Source organism: Phasianus colchicus, chromosome 12 (assembly GCF_987193195.1).
Source record: "Phasianus colchicus chromosome 12, bPhaCol1.hap1.1, whole genome shotgun sequence".
NCBI lineage: Eukaryota > Metazoa > Chordata > Aves > Galliformes > Phasianidae > Phasianus > Phasianus colchicus.
In genome coordinates this window covers 10,904,581-10,925,720 of record NC_143447.1, presented here as the reverse complement: position 1 = coordinate 10,925,720, position 21,140 = coordinate 10,904,581, and the positions used below count along the sequence as shown (strand labels likewise).

Below are 21,140 nucleotides of genomic sequence, written 5' to 3'. Positions count from 1 at the left end.
CCTGAACTGCAGAAGGAAAGATGTGAGCTTTTCTGTACCTGAGAACTGCAGCAGTTGTCGTGTTTCTCAACGCACAGGTACTACGTTATCACTACACTGTTTATAATAAAGTTGTCTGTGACCAGTCTGTTAAAATATTTAATATCTTAAATTCAGATCCATCCCAACAGCCATATTATTATATTGGCAGCATTCCAAATTTCCATCTCTGACAATAATCAAACAGCCTATTTGATAGACTACAGTGCGGTGCACTGGCATAAGCATAAAGACAGGCTTTCCTCTTGATCTTTAGACAAATGGAAGATCTCATACCACTCAAGCATTTGATAACAACTTCAGACAGGGGCTTTTGGGAATGCTTCACTTTTTATTTTCTCTATGACAATTCATATAATTCTTATTTTGCTTTTTTATGCATTGATGTCACGAAGTTTTGACAGGCTCTATAGAAGGGATACATAAACAATCTGTAGCAGACTATATGGACTCCTTTAAAATCTGGAAAGCAGCTGGTCTATGAAATGTAGATGTTTGAAAATGACTTTCAGCTAGGACCTTGTTCAAGCAAGAAAACTAGAATGTTCTCTGTAAAGGAGTAAAGCAATATGGCAGCGATTTCTTCTACAGGATCACAGAGCAAGAGAGTTCACATGACAGTGGATTTATCAGATTATGGGCTGAGTAGCAGAAGGTATATGTACAAACAGTGTTTTCCTCACATTTTTATTCTTTGGAGGATTTGCATCAAGTTTTTACAAATTTGAACTGATGAGATTCAGTTTGCCTGTTTATAAATACTCTATGAATATTTCTTCTCTGTATGGCACTATTCTTACCTGGCGTTCATAACATAAAAGTTACTGTGTAATATTAGACTCAATAGAAGCCTGGAAGACCACAAAATTCTATTGTACAGAGGTTGGCTCTGTATGTATTAAAATATATACAAAAAACTTGTTCTTGGTAAAGAATTTGATATGCTTTTGCTCTAACTAAAGCAATTATGGGTATTCCAAGCAGTTAATGTGGTGAATAAACCTTTTCTTTCTTAAAATATTTGTGACTCCAGCTGTACTGCAACAGAACGCTGCTGGAGATAAAGTAGCAAAACTGACCAAGAAGGTTTGTTTTTACCACACAGCATGAAACAAAGTGCATCTTATCCTCTTTTTGTGAGATGTGAATTCCTCTGTGACTATCAATGTATTCTTGATTCATATATGAATGCAATGCACGCTGTAGAATAGGTTCTGCAAAAATAGATTTTTATAATTCTACTATTAAATATATATACTTAAATATAAGAGTAAGCAAGGCAACTACTTTCTACTCAGTATAGATATGTGGGTCTATGGTTTTAATATAGCTCCAAAACACTTAGTATAAACTTCTATTTCTATCTTCTATTTGCGCATAAATCTGAGAAGTAATGGGTAACTATTTTTCAAGTTGAACATCCTAAATTGAGTATATCATGATGTATTGTGCCCTTAAGCCTGTACCTTCTGTAGAGTAGATAGAAATAGGAATTTTACTCTGTGATAGCTGTCGGTAAAATACAGATAAATAATTCTGACTTGAAAGTCAGGAAGAGATTAATGATGGAACAAGAATTTCATTTTTCTTTATGCCCAATCTGTACCACTGATGTTACAAAAAAGTATTTTGAAGTAAAAGAACATGGAATTGCAGAAGCAAGAGTTACTATTTGGCATCCTTTAATTGCCCTCTGGTAGGCATCAATAACAAAACTTAGACTGATTTCAGGAGAGCCAGGCTTTTACAAACCATCTGTATTTTTCTCTCTCCTAATATGGATCTTTCAACTCCTGAGCAAACTTTTCCTGATGAATCACAGCACTAGATAGCTTTTCCACTAGTCAGTAACTTAACTCCTCCACAGCTGTACAGTACTCTTTTTTTCACTCTCAAAAGCAGCTATTTAGGCTATTAATTATAGTTCTTTATGGTTTGTCATAAGTCAATAGGAATAGAACACCCGTGTCTTGAGTATATGTTGAAAAGAAAGTTAATGCTGTATTTCCCAATGACTACTTTCTCATGTTGATTACATCTTTGTGTTTTTGAGTTTTCAATCAAATACTATGCACATTAATGAAGGAGTATTTTTTCATGCCAAAACCTATATTAATGAAATAAACATGGCACAGTCTGGCACAGCTCAAAGCAGGCGCTTTTTGTACAATACCACTGTGATAAATTGCAGCACATGTGATTACCATAGATGGTATATACAAATAATTCTCCAACAGAGGCTAAGAGGAAAACAAAGAAAGACCCACTGGGATGGGTATGGAGCTGGAAAAGAGCAAACTTCTTTGAGGAGCTGTAGCTAGCTCCTAGATGTGCGAACAGGAACTATAACTGGCAGTTCCACTTACTGAGCTGATTTCATCTGAAAGTATTCATAGCTGTGTTGCTGACGTACGAATGAGAAGGCATTATAATAATCTGTGATCCCAAACTATCAGTATCTGTAGTGCTGCGTGCAGGCAAGAGTGCCATGCGTTTTCTTTCATCAACTGCAGTGGGATTAATACACATTCTAGTTTTGGAATAGACATAGCTAATTCTTTGGGGGAACTAAGAACAGTTACTTTCTTGTGTGATTGTGTAAAACTAAAGTTTGTTAACTTTCTCATATACCCTGAACAGAAAGGTATCACAGACAGAAAAATAATGAACAGCTAATGTGAAGAGGGAGAAAGGAAATGGTGATTTTTTTTTTTTGTTTTGAGGTAATTTAGAAATCATCATATATATGCTATGAGGTTTAGGTGTAAGTATTCCTTTTGGAAATGTAACTTGAAATGTCACTTGAGTGCTTGTGGACATTTCTAGAAAATTGTCTCTGAGATGTCCACACATCTTACCCAAAAAGGATAAGATATGTACAGAATACCTGCTTCTGTTTTTTGTTGTAAAAGAAGAAAATTGGGATTAAAATTCAGTAATCTTTTGACAAAGACAAGTATTTATTATGTTCCAAATAATAAACAATTTTGAATATTTTCCCACAACGATTATGATAAATATCTCTTCTCTCACTAGATCATTTTCTGCTTAAATAATACAGGCCTTGGAACTCTCATCATATTCTCTTAAATAATCTGGTTGGATCAGAGCTGGGCTGTTCACCACCTTATTAAACGTGTTACAGAATCACATGAAAAATTCTGCTTTGGGTCTCATTGGTGCTCGTTTTATCATCACAGTATGGACTAGTTTTGCTTCCAGTGTTCCATCTGGATGAAAGTACCATTGCACAAATTGTCATTAAATCATTCAGAACATGCCCTAGAACAACATGATTAAAATAGATGAATTCAAATTCAAAACACTTGATTACTTAGTTAAAAAAATTAGCAGAGCATGATTTCCTTGAAAGATGTGGTAATAGTTTCCTAGAAAAATGTAGCAATCTTTTTTTTTCTTTAATTTTGTTGCATGACAGCTATTTGCATTTCTGAATTTCTCAAGTCACACAAAGAAGCAGACAGAATTGAAGTCATACAAAGTCATTTTAGTTTGATATTTACAATCAAGTAGTCTGGGCACCAGTTTACTTGTTTGAAAATTCTGATTGAAGTGGGTGTGTACTAATTTCAAAGAATGGTTTTATTAATGGTTGTATTATTTTTGTTGCTCAACTTATGAGGCATTTAAAGGGACAAGTGTAAGTGGCCTAGGATTCTTGCCATTTAGTTTTATATTTTATGCAGGCTCTCCTCAGCTTACACTCAAAATTCCTGTATCATTTGGTTTCCTTTGAACTAATGAATGTTAAGTACAAACTCCAGCACTTGTTCACCCAAATGTATGGCTTCACACTGGTAAAAAGGTAGAATAATAAGCCAGACCACTTGTCTTTTACAGCCCCAGTAAGAACAACTGCTGGAGCACATGCTCAGATTGAATAGCAGCACTGGTGCTGTAGGGGTAGCAGGACGTGAACAAGTAGAAGTCTCAGAACACCTGTGTACTGATTACCTTAGTAAGATGCACAGCTGGCACAATTTAGTTGGTCGACACTGAGTAAGGAGAGTTCCTTAAAGTGAAGAGGCTTTCCCTTTGTTTCCTGTTGTGATTTTCTTCATACTGCTTATATTTTCACCTGATGAGGTGAGTGCTAGTATTTATTTCCTGAGTGTTTGAATATTTTTTTTTTAAATTGTAATTTAGAGATGAAGTGTACTTCATTCATTTTGATCTGACTTGCATACGGTGTTTTAGAGTGTTCTAAGGAAGTGCTTGCTTGCCCTAGAATGTAATGTACCTTCCTTTTGGTTTTAAAACTGTGTTGGAAATGTTGGCCAGCATGTCCATGGTCGGTTAAAGATGTAGAAGGTTCAGTTAGAAGAGTGGAGCTACTGGAAATAGGAAAAAGGCTTTTTTTCACCTGTAGTTTGAATGTAGCCTTTAAGAGTTGTATCCAGTTTAGCTTTTGCTTAATAACATTACTTTATCCACAAATATTGTTTAATTATTTTTCACGCTTGCAGCTCATACGTTGTCAACAAGTGCTTAGTATGTTGTAGGGGTTTTCTTTTTTTGCACCAATTTGGTGTTATTGAATGATATTGATAAGATGTGCTCAACTAATAGAAGCAACTGCGCTGTGTGGACATAACATAAATCTCACTGTGGACACAGGTGCTTGTCCCTGTCCTTACAGCATGGTAGTATTACAATTTTTCTTTCTGTAGTGCTGGGAAATTACACGTCCATGGTGAATTCAGGTCTTCTCAGATGCAGTTTCCCTGTATAAGCAAGCTTGAAGGACTGCTAATTAGGAGGATCTTGTAGTGTCCTTTCTCACGGTGAAAACCTGTGGTTTGTTTTGCAAAGTGGCCCTAACTAGCATGTCTCACTGCTTGAGTCATTATTTGCTGGATTTACAGACCTGTTTTCCTAAATCCTTGTAAAATCTCACTAATATGTGATCAACTGCTTGGATGTCCGTAGGCTAACCAACGGAAATGTATTAGCATAGTAGAGTTTTGTTGGTGAAAGCTGCATTTTTCAATTGTATTGGTAGTGGCTGCATCCTCTGGGATTCAGTTATCTTTTCCATTTTCCTTGCAAGTTTCTATCAGGTAATACAACTGCTGTTTTCAGAAAATCTTTGTTGCAGAAACTATACGAACAGCAAATGTAATTGTTTTCTTTCCTGCTCTGTGCTGCCTTCTTTTCTTATTAGCTACACCCATGTTTTCTCCCAAAACCAGCTGCTCAGTGGCTAGCTGGAAAGCCTGAACATTGTCCCCAGTAGAGTTCGTATAGACCACTCAAATGCAAATCTATCATCATCCTGCAGCTTTGCAAGTGTGTTATTCAAGAAACCAGAAAGCTCGGATAGTGGGTATTTATGCATTCCTGACTAGCAGGTAGAACCTCACATTCACCACCACGTTGCTTACAGCTGTGCATACAAACAGTCCACAGAACTGTGGCACCTGTGCAGCCTTGGGATTTGAGCCCAGCACAGATGCACATGCAACTTTTTCAAAACTTCCTGTTGACTGTAAGTATCCCGGTATCTTCAGCTCTAGACTGTGTGTTCACCCTTAATCATTTCTGTCCTTAACAGAACTATATCTGTGTATTTGCTCTGAACAGCCACCTCTGATTGAAATATGAAAACACACTTGACATTTAAACATCACAATAAAAACTTACAAAGTTAGCACAGGTTGTTAAGGAACATATTAGCATGTCTTGTTAGCATGGTTGGTTTTATTTTAAAAGACTTTACTTTCTAATTAGACAAATATCAAAATTGCTGGTAACAAAATGACTGAGGACAAGTCTGATCAGCTTCTTTTTATAGTCTATAGCACCTCCCAGTGTCTATTAACACATTCAGATGAAAGCAAACCATCTTAGCAAAAATAGAAGTGGAATATGACAAATATACTATTAAACTTTAGAAGTAGTAATGCTAAGAATGCTAAGAGACTCCTCCAAAAAACACAAGCCTCCTCATAGATAATAGGGGTTTTTACAGAATATTGAAGTGATGAAGTTGAGTAGTGTTTATTATTCTCCCTGTTTCAGAAGTTATTTTGGTAGTAGGTTCCATGAAATAGATCTCTTATCTGTGTTTTCATTTAGTTTTGTATTCGTCTATCAGCATTCCGTCTGTAAGTAAATTTGAAGGATAGCATTCAGATGTAAAATGTTGGTTTTTAAATGGAATATCTGGATTCTTTTATCGTTTCAGTCTGTTGTTTTTAGTTTGAATTGTCAGATTCCCACTAGAAAATGAAAAGAGCAAGTGCCTGCTTGGAACAAACTGACATAGCTCTGCTGTTGTTAACTGGGATATACTTGTCTGTTTGACTAATTCAGCTTAGGAGATTTTAGTCTTCTGTTGATGAAGTGTTCAAGCACTGGTTTCATGGCAGAGGCAGCGTGTGAATGCTGTAAACAAAATCCATTATGATTTAATCCTCATCTCATTTGTTCTTTCCAAAGCTACATAATAGCCAAGAAAGTGTATTGATTGCATTGGTATTTTTATTGCCTTTTTGTGTGCTTGCATGGAGTTGTGGGCCACATCTGTGAATATCCGTTTCCAACTTTTCAACACCAATTGTTACAAAAAAAAAAAATTTCCATTTGTATAAATGATGTCATGTGTTATGGAAGATTTGAAGTGTGACAATTCAGTGCTATGACTGTTAACCTTTGTTACTGACATAGGAATTTTCACTGTTAACTTTTTCTTAATAATGTTTCTAAATTACATACACCAGGAGGCTAACTTGACCTTTCCATCAGCTCATATCCAGAATTAAAAATTAAAAATAAAGTCAGAGGTCAAAAAAAAAAAAAACAAAAAAAACCAACAATTGAAATACTGTTGCCAAATATAGTCATAGGCAGTCAATTATGCAATGAAACCATTGTGCCACCCAAGGAGAGTAACAGCCTTCACTGGCCTGAACTTCTTCATTTTTCATGAAGAAAGTGTTCCAAAATATATGACTAGCTGGTACATCTTGCAATGTGGAGAAGTATCATTGCATGCTTTAGGATGTCTTGATCTTTCTGAGTTTTAAGGAAAATACAGGGGAAGAAATAACTTTGCACAGTATTCCAGGATCCTCGAAATCTAAAAAATCACATTAAAATACTCAAACAATACAGAAAGCTGGAAGCTGTGAAGGGATATGTCTTGATTTTTGTTTTGTGTTGCAAATGTGGTATAACAAATTAAATTTTCTACCAAATTCTATTTACCAATATGCAAATTTGCTTTATTAAGATTTGAGTTCTGTTTCTCTGTCGAGCTGCTGACTTTTATTCTAGTTACCATTCTATGAATCTGTACTTTATTATAAAAGTACTTATTGTCTATAATATTAGCACAATATTTTTGTAGGTTTGGATCTTTTTTTTTTTTAAAGCTCTTTTACACATAGATGAATTATTATTTTTTTTGTGTGCAAGGGCCTGGAGAGTTAGAAGAATTTTCCCAGAGCTTGTAAGCAAGTTGCTTAAAAACTTGGATTAGCTTCAAGCTTCTTGAGCCTCAGGTCAGGGCAACTTCAGTAAATTTTCTATAGGATGGATAATTAACATGCTTAGTGACATACGGCATTGATTATTACATTTTTTTTTCTTTCCATTGAGGAATTATAGATAATGGAGGAAAAGATGTGGGCTAGAAGGAATTCATTTTATCATTTTCAATTTATCTGTCAACTACTTCTGCAGTAAGCTGCTGGGTTTGATTGATGGTTCCCTTAAAATGGGACATTGCACATTTCTGATAAGTCCCTGTGTTGAGTGATTCAGAAAAACTGCATCACAGCTGAATTATAAAGATATCAAGTCAAATGAATCGGTTCAAGCACAACAGATGTAGGTTCAGCCTGTTTTCCACTGTTCACATTTCTCTTAGCTCATCCCCTGGTTTTGAAGCACACAGATAGGTACAGCCTTGTTGGTATATGTGAGCTCCTGAGGCTGTTGACTGCACTGAGCCCAGAGCTCCTTACAGAACTTAAGCAATCACCTTGTGCTCAGAGTGGGAACAACACTGAATATAAACTGCTACTATTTTTTCTGTGGTAAATGCTACAGAATGGACAAGATGATGCAGATAGATTCAAGAGGTAAATTCGAAAAGTAATAAAGACTTTTCTGATTGTACTTTTTAGAACCCCTGTCACTGTTTCAGTTGAGCTTAGATCTGAGCACTGATAGCTGAGCTCTTAAGAACCTTGCTGCAGAGGTTCAAGACTTAATTCCCTTCATTTTTACTCCTTGCTTCTCCCAGAGGGCACTGTTAGCAAAAAGTCAGTAGAAGCTGGAGGACAGACATATCTCAGATGTTTCTGTTAACTGCATCTTTGCTAAAACATGTCATCAGCAGCAGTTGATGGTGAAAAGCTGGCCTTTCTAATGAGGTATGGATAAAAGTATAGGCAGACTCTCTATCACAGGTTTCAACTTCAGGGTCAGTAATTATCACTAGTGCTGGACAAAGAGCTAGAGGTTGGGAAGATCTAAAGATATTTTTTGTATTTTGATCCAGTTAATACCCCATTAGAGAGTCACACTTGCATTGTAGGCTATTTCTAAAAGATATGCAGAAATTGCTATTTGAATGAAATCTTTCTGTTATAGTAATTAAAAAGATTAGCAGCATACTAATATGAAGCAAAATAACTTTCACATGAGTGAGGGTTTATTTTCTACTTAGGCCAACATATTGGTTGAATCAACAAACTCTTCAGAAATCAAGAATGCAGTTGTAAAGACAGGCATTCTGCATGGCTGGAGCACAATAAACCTCAAATGAATCTGGTACATTAATATCTGCCTTAAAGGATTCAATTTTCAAATACTGAACCTTCTCCTTTCTTTAATGTGTATATAAACAATAGAAATAAAATTTGATGTGAAAGCACAGTATGCATACCAGTACCTGTTTTTGCCCAAGAAGCATATAAAAAATACTATTGAAAATACTTTGGAATTCTAGGCACATTTGAATGTTTAATCATTGAGATGCAGATAAGGTTTATTTTGTCAACAGATTACATTTGCACAAAACCAAGTTAGACTTCATTTAATTTTGCTGAACACTACGAGATTCTGGATTTTGATCAAAATAGAAATAATTTTCCAATAGAAGTTTATTTTAGGATAAAAATTTGAATAGAGATTGCAGCCATTTCGTGCCTAGATATCACTAGGCTATCTTTTTTTTTTTTCTCCTCATGTTTTTGGTCCTCTTTACCCACTGAAAAGAGGAGGAAACAGACACTTTCTGGGTTTAGAGTGCACATGGAATATGATAGGATCAGACATGTTAGGATTCAGGTTCCGGGAAGGCTTTTCTTGTAACTAAGAGGCCCTTTGAAGTCTTTAAAATGAGATTCCAAAGGCAACAGAGCGTGGAAAGTCCTAAAGCATCATCCAGTTGTAGTTTTAAATCCTCTTGGATAAAGTCAGTATGAACTCTGATTTTTGCTTTCCTTTTTTATGAACAAAAATAAAATCTCATGAAATTCGTAGACACAAACTCGAATTAAAAACTAAGCAGTATGGAGGAGAGAGTTATTTTCTGTCAAAGATGAGGCGTTAACAAAATGCTGTGTTATCTCCATGATCTGCTCCATCACTCACTTCTTTCAGTCATTAATTCTGGAGGTCTGTTTTTAGTGCCTGCTTAGATTGTTTTATGTGAACAAGATACAAAATTTACTTTTCAGTATAAAACCAATGGTTTATGCTTGGGCAAAGTATAATTAGTGATTGTCAGAGGTAAATGTGTTATGAATAATGACAGATTTTTCTGGATGCTCTCATCTTTTGGCTGATCTAAAATTCTTGTTTTAGTTTTGTCAATGTGTGACACTTCTCACTCTGTGTTTTAGTCTTCAGTCTGAAAGCAGAGCTGTTTCTGTGAGGTGCAAAGTGATTTCCTCCACTTAGTGAAAATTTACTAAGTTTACTCTTGTATTATTTGTTTATTTTACTTTTGAGTTACCAGTTTTGTGTCCACCAAAAGGCTCCTTTGCTTTCTTAAACATACACAGAATAACTTTCTTTGGGTACATAACAAGGTCATCACTGTTATGGGATTCATCAGTTTGCTTTCATTGATACAGTACACACCTTTCTTGAACTAAGCAATTGACTTCTAATGCAATTTGAAACAAGTGAATGATGAATACAGGTTAATTACTATTAGTGAGTTGAGATTTATTCCAGAGTTATGTAATGGAATTTCAATCCACACACCCTTAATGCATCAGCTTTTAAATTAACATCTTAAGATTTTTTTTTTCAGCTGTTACTTTTAGAGAATATGCATTGTGTATATGGCGCATATTTATTCTGTAAGTTACTTGAGAAATTTGAAGCCCTAATTCCTCCCCATCTTTGCATTCTTACTATGTAGGCTTGACTGAGAAAAGCTGTGTGAATTTTGGCACTTACCCAAGTTATCAGGTAGAATGATGAAGGTATCATTCTACAGACATTTCTAATTTCACAATTTCTAATTGTGAAGATTGCAATTCACAGTATTCATGCTCCACAGTTTGTGGGCTGAAAACAAGTCATTGACTCTGCAAGGCTGTCAATGCAGTTTCTTTAATGTTGGTTGAAAAATGTTTTTTGTTTTTTGTTTTTTTTTTTCATTTTAGTAGTCCATGTTAGTGATGATTCAGTGGAGAGAGAATGTGTTAGTGGCAAATTAGGATAAAATTTGAAGATGCTTCTCAGAGCAGTTCTTCATACCTGTTGATTAATTTGGCTGCAACTGTACTGGGATTCCATCCTAAGAGACAGGTTTGATTTACATTTTACTAATATAAAACTTCCAGAACCAGAGTTCACAGAGCAGGAATGTTTGAACACTCAGAATAATCCAGTTTAGTAATGGATACAATTTGCAAATGATGCTTTTCAGAAATAGCCAGTTTAATCTGCTGATGTTAACCAAACAAAACAATTGCTTAGGGAAAGCAGATTAGTTCAGGTTGTCTTCTCCTCTTCTCCCCCCTGCCGCCCCCCCCCCCCCCCATCATTTTCTCTATGTGTAGAGCCATATTTTAGTGTAGAGCCATAAACACATATTCAGAAAGGCTTCTTACTGTTGACTAGAGTATCTGGCAAAACAAACAAACTAGGCAAAATTTTTGAGTTTCTCAGAAATTCAGTGCTCATATTTTTGTTTCCCTTTGTCTATATTTCCCTGTTCTACTTATCTAACAGAAACAGATACTATTTCCTACTGTACAATAGCTGAACTGTGGAGAGGGACCCAAGTTTAAGATGTTGAGAAACTTCCCATATACTTTAGTAATTTTATTGATGACATTTCATCACAGTGCATCTCAGTTACCAGATAAACCTTTCAAGTGTTGATTTTCTTCTGATGCTCATTATGTTTACCAGAAAGAGTTCAGTGTTTTGGTTTTGTCTCTCTCTTTTTTTTTTTTTTAAATATAAAAGTAAGCGTATAATAACTCAAGGTTGTGTTTCTATAATTTGTAGCTGTTTATTACCCTCAGTAAATCTTCATAAAGTGCTCAGGAATTCTACGAGAAAGTGGTTTGCCTTTGACACATGATGATCTGGTATCCTCTGCTGCTTTTACTACAAAACATTTCAGGATATCACTAGTATGCTTCAGCAGCATGGAATCCTGCAGATAATTGAGAAACCTTACTTGAATTTGAAATAATGCTAAATTACTAAAGAGTTCTTAGTTAAGCAGTCTAGAAACACAAAAGGCAAATTTATGTAACTACTGAGCTCTATGTGCTGCCATAATATTTTAAGTACTTGTTTGTAAATAAAAATAGGAAAAAAAAATGGATACAGCCGATATTTGCTTCTCTGCGAAAATCAGAAGCAACTGTTTCAACCACCAGTAATAGTTCTTCCAGTTATTTTTGAGAGCTACGTTTCACTTCCAAGCTAGCACTATGGATCCCTATTGTAACAATGTCCTCCTGAAACTCAATGGGAGTCTTCTTGAATATGGACCAAATAATTTATTTGGCTGCTGGCCATGTGTTGTCTTTCAGAGCAATATAGCTGTTCACTACATAATAGGACAGGAAGAAAAGAGACATATGGAAACAGAATTTAAAAGAAATGGTAATGTTACTCAATGAAGCTTTAAATGCTCAAGTTGACAAGTAATTAATGCAGTCATGAAATAAATAAATTTTGAAACCCACTGTCTAGGTGCTTAGCATTGAAATGTGCTGTTTTTATAGATAGAAGTGTCAGCTTCACTTGCAAGATGAATTGCACTATAATTCTTATAGTTTGGCTGTTTAATTTACTTTTTTTATTTTGCTCGTGCAATGGTATGAGGAACCTATATTAAAACTGTATTTAATAGCATCACATTGGAAAGAAATTTGATCTTTCAGATGAATATAAACACTAGACCAGCATGTCTGCCTTCTAATTTTATTTTGAAATATGCCATATAATTCTGTGTTTTATTGTTGTATTTTAAGACATTACTTTTTTTTAAAGTAGATGTCATATTCATTTAAGTATGCAATCTGTATAATAACATGAAAGCCAAGATATGAAAAATAGTGATTGTAAAATTGATGCCATCAGTAGTCATTAATGGGAGATATATAGTGTATGTGTGAAAAATATAGATTTGAACTGGCAAAAGAATTGCTGTACTGAAGTTGTATTTGCTACAGCTTTGCAAAATATTATATGTCCATTCTCTCTAGATGAGTCATCTTTTTGGAAGAAAGAGGAGAGAATATTTTTTGATCATCATGATCATCGTAATAATGAACTGCAGAAACTATAATAGATTTGATCCCTGGCTTGGCAAGCTCTCTGAAAGATTTTGCAAGACAGTTTACATAATTCTTTCCATTGAACTTTCTAGTATTGCATATATTTTAATTGTTAACTCAAACATAGCAAACTTTTAAGTAGTTTGTAGACTGTATAAGCATAGGTTAATGTTTCATAAGTATTTTATGAGCAGAGTTTGTGGTTATACATTTTCATACTTACAACCTTAATTCACTTGTTAAAATAGGCTCTCTGTTTGCTAATAGTTACCAGCTGTAACTAATACATAAGCAGATCTACCATGTAGTATTTAAAATGACGCATTTCAAAATCAATAACAAATGTCCTGCTGTAGAATTAATTGGCAAACTCATCTTATACAATGGTCAGTACACTGTACAAAATTCTTTTGAAATTACTATAAATCAAGAATAGGGAAACAATGGTGCGTAAATTCTTAAAAAGTCAAATAGGAAAAGCAAAGATACTACTTACTGTAGTTGTTGTTTGCTTCTCTCGTCCCTTTTACTTTGCCTCGCTTATCAATCCTCATATACCACTGAGTTCGACAGAAAAGTCTTCTCACTCTTACATCCCCCCCTTCCATATAATCATAGCTTCTGGTATGTCGCTCAGGGCTGGAACAGTTCACATTTGTAGCCATTTGCTCTGGAGTCATGTCATTGCAAGCTAAAGATATAGTGCCCATTAGAAAGATAATGTAAAAGTATGATCTGTAGAGCAAAATTGGCAGGATCCATGTCAGTATCCATTTGTGCATTATAGTGCAGTGTTCTGGGTGTTCATGAACAACATAATGAAAATTAAATCTCAAGTAGGCTGTTGCTCTTAGGTCACCGACCTGCCTTCTGTCTTTACGAGTTACAGATTCATTTAAATGAGATTGTTCCCTCTTCTAGAATTCTGATCGTTATTCCTTAATAGTTAATGGCGAAATAGAAGAGCTTCTTAAATATCTCTTCAGTCAGAATATCCTTTAAAGACACAAGTTATAAAAACCTTTGTTGCTGTAACCTTCTGTACTACTTGAATTTGCTGCTTGCACTGAAAGTAAAAGATCTGTGAGAAAAGGTGCATGTGTAAGTCTTTATGCTCAATTGTTACAGACGTGCAAGGATACATTATGCTACTGAAAGGTACTTTACATAAATGTATGACATGCCAAGCTGACTTTTACAAATACACAAATGTATATACAATAGATATCTTTCACATAACTTATTTATTACGTAAACAGGCATTTAAACTGATTGTAAACATTGTTCTATCTTCACTCTTAAGTCCTTCCGAAAATCCCCTACTGATAAAGTAGAAATACTTTCTCATGCATGGTAAAATTTGCTGATTACTTCATGCATATATCTTTGCTATTAGCACGATTATCAGGTAACTTTTCCATAGTTTGCATTTCAAGACAGACTTCAGTCCTAGCCTGTGTTTTTATTCCTTATATACTTTTTTTAGTTTATCAATATGAACAGTTTTCTTAATGCTCTTTAGCACCTAGCATATACAGACAAAGATAAAGCCTATTAACTGTTAGAAACTGTTAAACGTTCTCGTAAAGGACAGATAACTTACTTGTTCCTGTTGATAAGAGCTGGATACCCAAGTATTCCATTTCTGTTGTCTGCTTTTTGCAACATGAGACACACCACTGCAGCTACAAACTTTCTCAGCTCAGAAAGACTCCACCAAAATAATAATTGTTTCCATAAATCAACACTCTGGAGAGATGTGTGCATATGCGTGTGCGTGCATGTGTGTGTAGAGCCTGTTGTTCAGTCCTTTTCGATAAATACCTTTGCTGACCTCACTTGGAAGCAATTAGAATTTAACCAGTCAGCTGTCAGTTGAATGCACGAACAAAAATAAAAGGAGGCTTGCATTGTATCGTGTCCAATGGTCATCAGAGGGAGCTATGTACATAGTTTATACTTCAAATCTCCAAGAATCTACTTTCTAAAAACACAGATCCCATGATGTGTGGATAGAATTGCTTTGCGTGCTAGTTAGTGTTTCTGTGCTTTGGTTTAGGTCAGTATTTTTCTGTCTTAAAAAATATTTCTGCTCTCTTTTAGACACAGACACTTATTTCAGTTTTCTTTCGAATCTTTTCTGCAGCTCAGTGGATTCATACTCTGCTTATTGCCTTTCTGATGGACACAGAAAACGTGTATTCATTATGTACTGTGGAGAGAGTATGCTGTGTTACAAATTGCGCTGCTTGCTTTTATATCATAGACTTGAAAAGAGGGACCACTCTTTTCAAAGAAACAAACAAACAAAAAAAATCACTGAGATTTTACTTGATCTTCCACTGGGGAAAAATGAAAATATTTTTGGATGTTTTAAAGACTGACGTTCAAAGCACAATCTTTATCAACATCAAGGGAAAAGTGCTATTAGGGATCAGCCTTCCTTAGCATAGGTGCTTATTAGTTCCTGAAACTTGCAATGTGAGAAGGAGAAGTTCTAGCAATGCAAGTAAAACTCTCTTGCACCAGCCAGTGGATGGCCAGCAGACTTCCATTCCCCAGAATAGGAGTAATGGGTCAGTGTTCCTGGCTTTCTGCTGATGTGTTTGTATCTGTCTGTAGCATCAGTCTGCTATCCAAAGTCTGTGTTCCACTTCACCTGTAAAATCTGTTGAGGATCTGATGAATGTATTTTTAAAGCTTACAGAAGTTAGGTTTTAAAATGCCTCTATCTTGTTTAACTTCTGCGCTCGTAATGAGAATACATCTCAAACCCTTCTGTAGATAATTGTACGAAGGAAAGCTTGGATTTCATGAATCAGTAATTATTTAGTTGTCTATACTTGATGTAATAATGCAGTTTTTCATTACCTGCTTTGCTTCCCTTGCCGCTCAGGCAACTCTATAGAAATGGATAACGGTTACTGCTTAGAAATTAATAGAAATGCTGTACAGAAGCAGCTAAAGACCATGCAGAGTACATATGTGCCACCTTGTGGTAAGGGGGACACAAGTGACAGAGGGGTTTTTATGAGGATGATCCTAAGTAAACATTAAAGGTAGAAGTGACTACCTGACCTTGTATTACACTTCCTTTCCTTAATACAGAGAATGAGCTGTTTACTTCCATGAAGTATTCAACTTCCTTGTTAGTGCTCCCTTGGATTAATCCCATTTGTCACTAATTTCATTTATTTATAACCGTTTTCACTCACAATCCAAGGGTAATCAACTTTTTAGTATCTCCATGTGAGCATACTGGACTGTTCTCCATATTCTGTGACTCAGCCTAGCTTTCCTAGTTCAGCTAGGGCTCGGTATGTGCATGACACTGTGTGACATCCAAAGGCTGAATGTCCACAGTAGATACGCAAAGAGACTTTCATTAAGTTAACCCTTGTAAATTGTGATTACAGCTGTTTCCGCCTTGACTCTGTGTCTTGTCAACCCACGTCTACCATTCTGACCAGAAGTGGGGCTGCAATGATTTAGCCCAGTTGTAATTTTGCCAGTACATTTGCTGGATTTATATCGGTGTGTTCTCAGATCTATTCCACAGTCTGACTACAGAATGATAGCAATGAAAAAAATCTGTGGTATTCAAAAGGCTTATCTGTTGTGTATTAAAAAGAATGCTACCAAAGGTAACGTGTAAACTGTGTTTTACTCAGCAAAGTAGGATGCAAGTAGAAATGGTTTTGAAAATATTCTGTGTGGATTTTTTTTTATGAGCAGCTTTCACTTTCAGATCCAAACTAGTTTTAATTTTATAATTTCCTTGCTAACTTACTGTTTCTGATAGTTAGTTACAGGAGAAAGATATGTACCTGAGGTTTCAGATCTAGGAAGCTGGAACTGCACACGGTCCAGCCATAGACATGTATTTCTTTTGAGTCTGAAAAATAAACCATTTTCTGTATGTTTTTATGCTGTGTTTCAGTTCAGATCTTTATGAAGTTTTGTTTAGAATAAAAGAAGTTTAAATAAGGCACAAGCTGTAAGCTTAGTCAGTGAACAATGTAATTATTCTTTAATTACTGCTGATAGTTTCAACATTCTCACATTTTCTAATTATATAACGTTTTTGAAAAATCTTTTTACTGTATTTTTATTTAATCACACAGATTTGTCTTGTTGCACAAGTACAACTGCTTAATTTCTAATGAAAGGATGCCATCTTGATCTGCATATGCAAGTCATGATTTGTTGCATGAATTAACTCGCTTCTTTTTAAGTCAAGCACAACTAATAACCTTCTCAAATTATTTTACTTCTATGGAATATTTAGCTTGACTGGCACTTTTTCCTCTAGCTTCTTGCAAACTTGCACACAAAGGGCTTTGCAAATCGAATCCCAAGCAAGTCTGTAATGATACAGAGAAATTGTTGACCTGAGATGCTAGCAGTTCTGTATTTCTCTAGCAAAGAGTGTATTTGAAGAAATAAATCGAAGTATCGTGGCCACGTGAAAATTGGCAAAATGTGCTTTAATATTAAAACCTGCCCTCCATTAACTCATACATTGTTTCGTGCTTACTTGGCTTCGCTTGCAGCAGTGCTGTGGGCAGTGCACATACCGGAAAGAAGAAAGTGAAAATAACTTTGCTTTTAGTTATGAAAATTGTGCAATTGTGTAATATGTGCCATCCAAGTTTTGCATTGGGTCATAAAGGCAGTTTACAAAAAAAAAAAAATCACAACAAGAAAACTCTCCATTTTGTCCAACTTGCCTTCGGGGCAACACATACCTGATATTCTACTGCTCCTTGTTCCCCAATCCATTTCCAATTTGCTTTAGAACATCTGCCAAATGTCTCAGAATTGGAGGCAGTAAGAAGATAGTCTCACTGTCAGACTTTTAACCTAAGAAGCTGGATATTAGGACCCTGTAGCAATAGCTGAAATGGGGTGGAAATGTCTTATGAAATTCACTTGTAATTATTAAATTTTATATTATTAGCAATAAATATGAAATGATCTATTCAAACTTTGCTTTTAACTCAGAGTATAGCTATGCACAGATATCCAAGACTGAAATACACGCACAGTGTGTTTTTGTGTTTCTTTTTTTTAAGTACTCAGACAGGCCAGCCACTTTTGACCCATACGTAGTTTAATTATTGCGGTTTACTTGATAGCTAAACATTTTATTAACAGTAACAAAAATATAATTTGTGAATGAAGTCTAAAGCAAGAATGAAACTTTGTTGCCACAATAATATGTACCCATTATTAGTCTGTCTATTTGCAAGTCTTTTAATATTAAAAAACAATTTTAGTTCCTTTCAATTGGAGAGGCAGACTTGGAGGACATTTTCCAGCCTATTTTTTTCTTAGTTTTCTAACTGTGGCTTCATTCATCTTCTAATGCTGCATATATACCTCATTGAACAAAGGTTGATTGAGAATGAAAAGTTATCCTCTTTTTCAAATATTTCTTTATATTTCTAATTAATATCTCATTGTGGAAAGGAACTAGATTGTGTGAACTATATGGTCCTGTCTTTGATTTTTAACCACAATTTGCATTCTTTGATTAAAGCACAATAAAGATACTGTGGTTAGTAGATTTCCAGTAACTACCTTCTGGCATCTACTCATAGTAAGACGGGGTGCATTAAGCACTGCACCTTTGATAGGTGAAGATATAACCAGTTCAAGTCAGAAAGAAAGGATTAGTAAAAACATACAGCAATTATATGGATATATACTTGTATTTAATTGAAGGACTTGCAATGTCACTTAACAGTGGCTAATCTAATAGGTATGTATCTGTAGTATTTAAGTAATCTGAAAGCTGGCTGTGTGGAGTAGAGATAGCAAGTGGTCTGAATTTGTGATAAAATGCTTTGAGTGAGAGAGCACTAGGATTTAATGAGGAGAGTGGGACTGAACTCTGCTAGGAACATGCAGGGGAAGGAGGAACTGGCACTGAAGAGAGGAAGTTGATTCAGAAAGGCTACTGCAAAAATCTGAGCGAGGGATGGGGACCGAAATACAGAGACAGTAAGTCAGTAGGCAAGGAAAGTATAACAGGAATACTTCCAAAACACAAAGCGGAACCAAGGTTTTCACAGAAGCAGTTTTTTGGTTGGTCATGAATCTGCAATGCAAATCTTTGGTGTGGCCCAAAATATGAGGGACTTCAATTTGCTTCTAGCCTGCTTTAGCTGGCAGTTTCAGTAATCAAAGAGTGGTGATAGATGTGAAGTGTACTGCTTCCAGCTGAGTATTCTGGATGCAACAGCACTCCTGGGATGGAATTTTAAAAACTTAATCACATGCACGTACATGCTCCATGTTGAAAAATTACTGGTGCTGTGGGGTAACATACTCCAAGGGCACAAAACACCAGTAATTTATCTGGTGCATTAAGTTAGGGAGGGAACTTGTGAGGAAGAGAATGATGACACAGATTAAAGTCTGTATCATACTGCATACTCATGGAGACTGTCAAACTAATATTATCAAAGTAATAAAGTGTCTTGTCATCTCCTGACTAATAGTTACATTTTAAATGGACATTAAAGATATAAAATTATGGGTAATATATTCTTACGTAAATTAGAATGATTTATGAGTCAGATTTCTATCATACTGCAGTGATTTACACAGCTAAACATCTGGCTTTCAATCACATTAATGTATTCTGAGTAGGTAGTATGGGTTTTCTGGAGTTTGTTCCTAGCCTTTGCTCTTGCAAAGTACATGTTTCATTCTTTTTTTGTTTTCTGTTTTTTTCCCTTTCTTCCAAGCGTATTTTCTTTCTTCAAATTCTTGATTTTTCTCATGCAGTTCCTGAAAAGACAGTCTTCTCACTGAGACTCACCTAACAGCAAGATCTGTAACTGATGTATCTATAAATGAACATCAAAAGGAATAGAAAATATCTATGTGGGTAATCACATCATTCATATATTTTCATTTAGTATACTGTTTATATTGTTTAGACTTTCAAATAAACACTTGCCCATACAGTGCACTGAAGGTGCCACTGTACAGAGTAACACTGATGTAAATTATGACATCTCCAGTTTAAGGGGCATGGCTATATCTTAGCCAACCTCCTTGAGCAGGTCCAGGATTTCACCCGAGCTTTAACATGGATTCCTTCTTTTATGTTATTTGCAGGTGTTTTAAGTCAAGTTTTAACTTGACTTTTCTTCAGTGGTTTGCCTTTTTCTGTTCAAAGTAGGCAACTAAGAAGGTTGATATCATCAATAAAAACAAATGCAATATAACAAAATATGGGACTGTATATGGCAGAAAGGCTACTGGATTAGTACTATTTTTAATATTTGAGTTCAGGAAATAGCTACAGTAAGACCTTTCCTAACCTTCAGTTAACTATTTGGCTGTGTTATTTTACATATGTTCTAAATAGCAAAATAACAGTGAGAGGGGAGGAAAGGGCCCTGTTCCCCTGCGAGGTTATGCTGTTTGCAGGGACTTAAAAACGCATGAGTAAATTTAGAAAAAAGAGCAATTATCTGTAATAATTGTATGCTATTAAATATCTGTCAGAGACAGGGACACCGTTCAGTCACAGTTACGGTACTTTCCAGTTGTTTACCATTGGGATGACAAATAAGCTTTTGCAGAACTGAGTGAACTTATTAAGAGAGCCTTTAATAAAGAAACTGTGTTAATAATTGATTTACAGTGTGTACTCCACCACTTTCTCCACTTTTCTCCATTCCCTCTTCGATGGTGAAGTCCACAACATCCTACTACATCTGTGCAGCTTCGGGTGAGAGCACTCATTTGATAAGAGTGTGAAAGGAGAATGTAAAGATGCTGTCATCTGTACTCTGATGCCAAGCACAGGTGCAGGGTTACAGCAGGTGTGTCAGCATGGTTCCTGGCATCTAGCATGGGTATGGACTGGTGGACCAGATTTTCTGTGGCTTGAATATAACAAGCAGAGTAGACTTTCAGAATGCCTTTGCATTCAGAGGACGTGGAGAATATGTCAGAATTGTTGAGTTCCTTTCAGAGCTCCAGAAAGAGAGTTTAGACAAGATGTGACATTTTGTTTCCTAGAATGGTAGTTTTTATTCTAAGGTACTGTCCTGCTTCTTTATACACGTAGCTCTTTTGTACATTCAAGGAGTGATCCATTCTGTTGGTGAACAGCTGTACTTTCTTGAGGTTTAAATGTTTCCCACTGCAGCTGTTACACTGTTAAGTAGTCATTTGCTGGGCTTATGGCATTAGCAAGGATAGAATTTTGTCAGCAGCTGATGAAGGACAGGCTTTAAAACAGATCTGAATCAGAACTGATATAGGTCTGATCTGCCTCTTCACTCC

The 21,140-nt window shown here is 35.6% G+C and overlaps 2 protein-coding genes across 3 annotated transcripts in view; one reads left to right on the top strand and one right to left on the bottom strand.

Moving 5' to 3' along the window:
• The window catches only part of FGF7 (fibroblast growth factor 7), a 30,222-nt gene extending 15,564 nt beyond the window's left edge, over positions 1–14,658 (bottom strand). The window contains exons 1-2 of one of the 2 annotated variants that reach the window (XM_031587643.2): positions 14,434–14,658; positions 13,327–13,565 (exon numbers count right to left, since the gene is read on the bottom strand). In XM_031587643.2, coding sequence (XP_031443503.2) covers positions 13,327–13,565; positions 14,434–14,597 — 403 coding nt within the window. In that variant the 5' untranslated portion in view covers positions 14,598–14,658. The remainder of the gene's footprint in view (positions 1–13,326; positions 13,566–14,433) is intronic. The other variant, XM_090148926.1, reaches the window with a different exon arrangement.
• Positions 1–21,140, top strand: part of LOC149916271 (protein FAM227B-like) — a 64,617-nt gene that overhangs the window by 21,916 nt on the left and 21,561 nt on the right. The window lies entirely within an intron of this gene.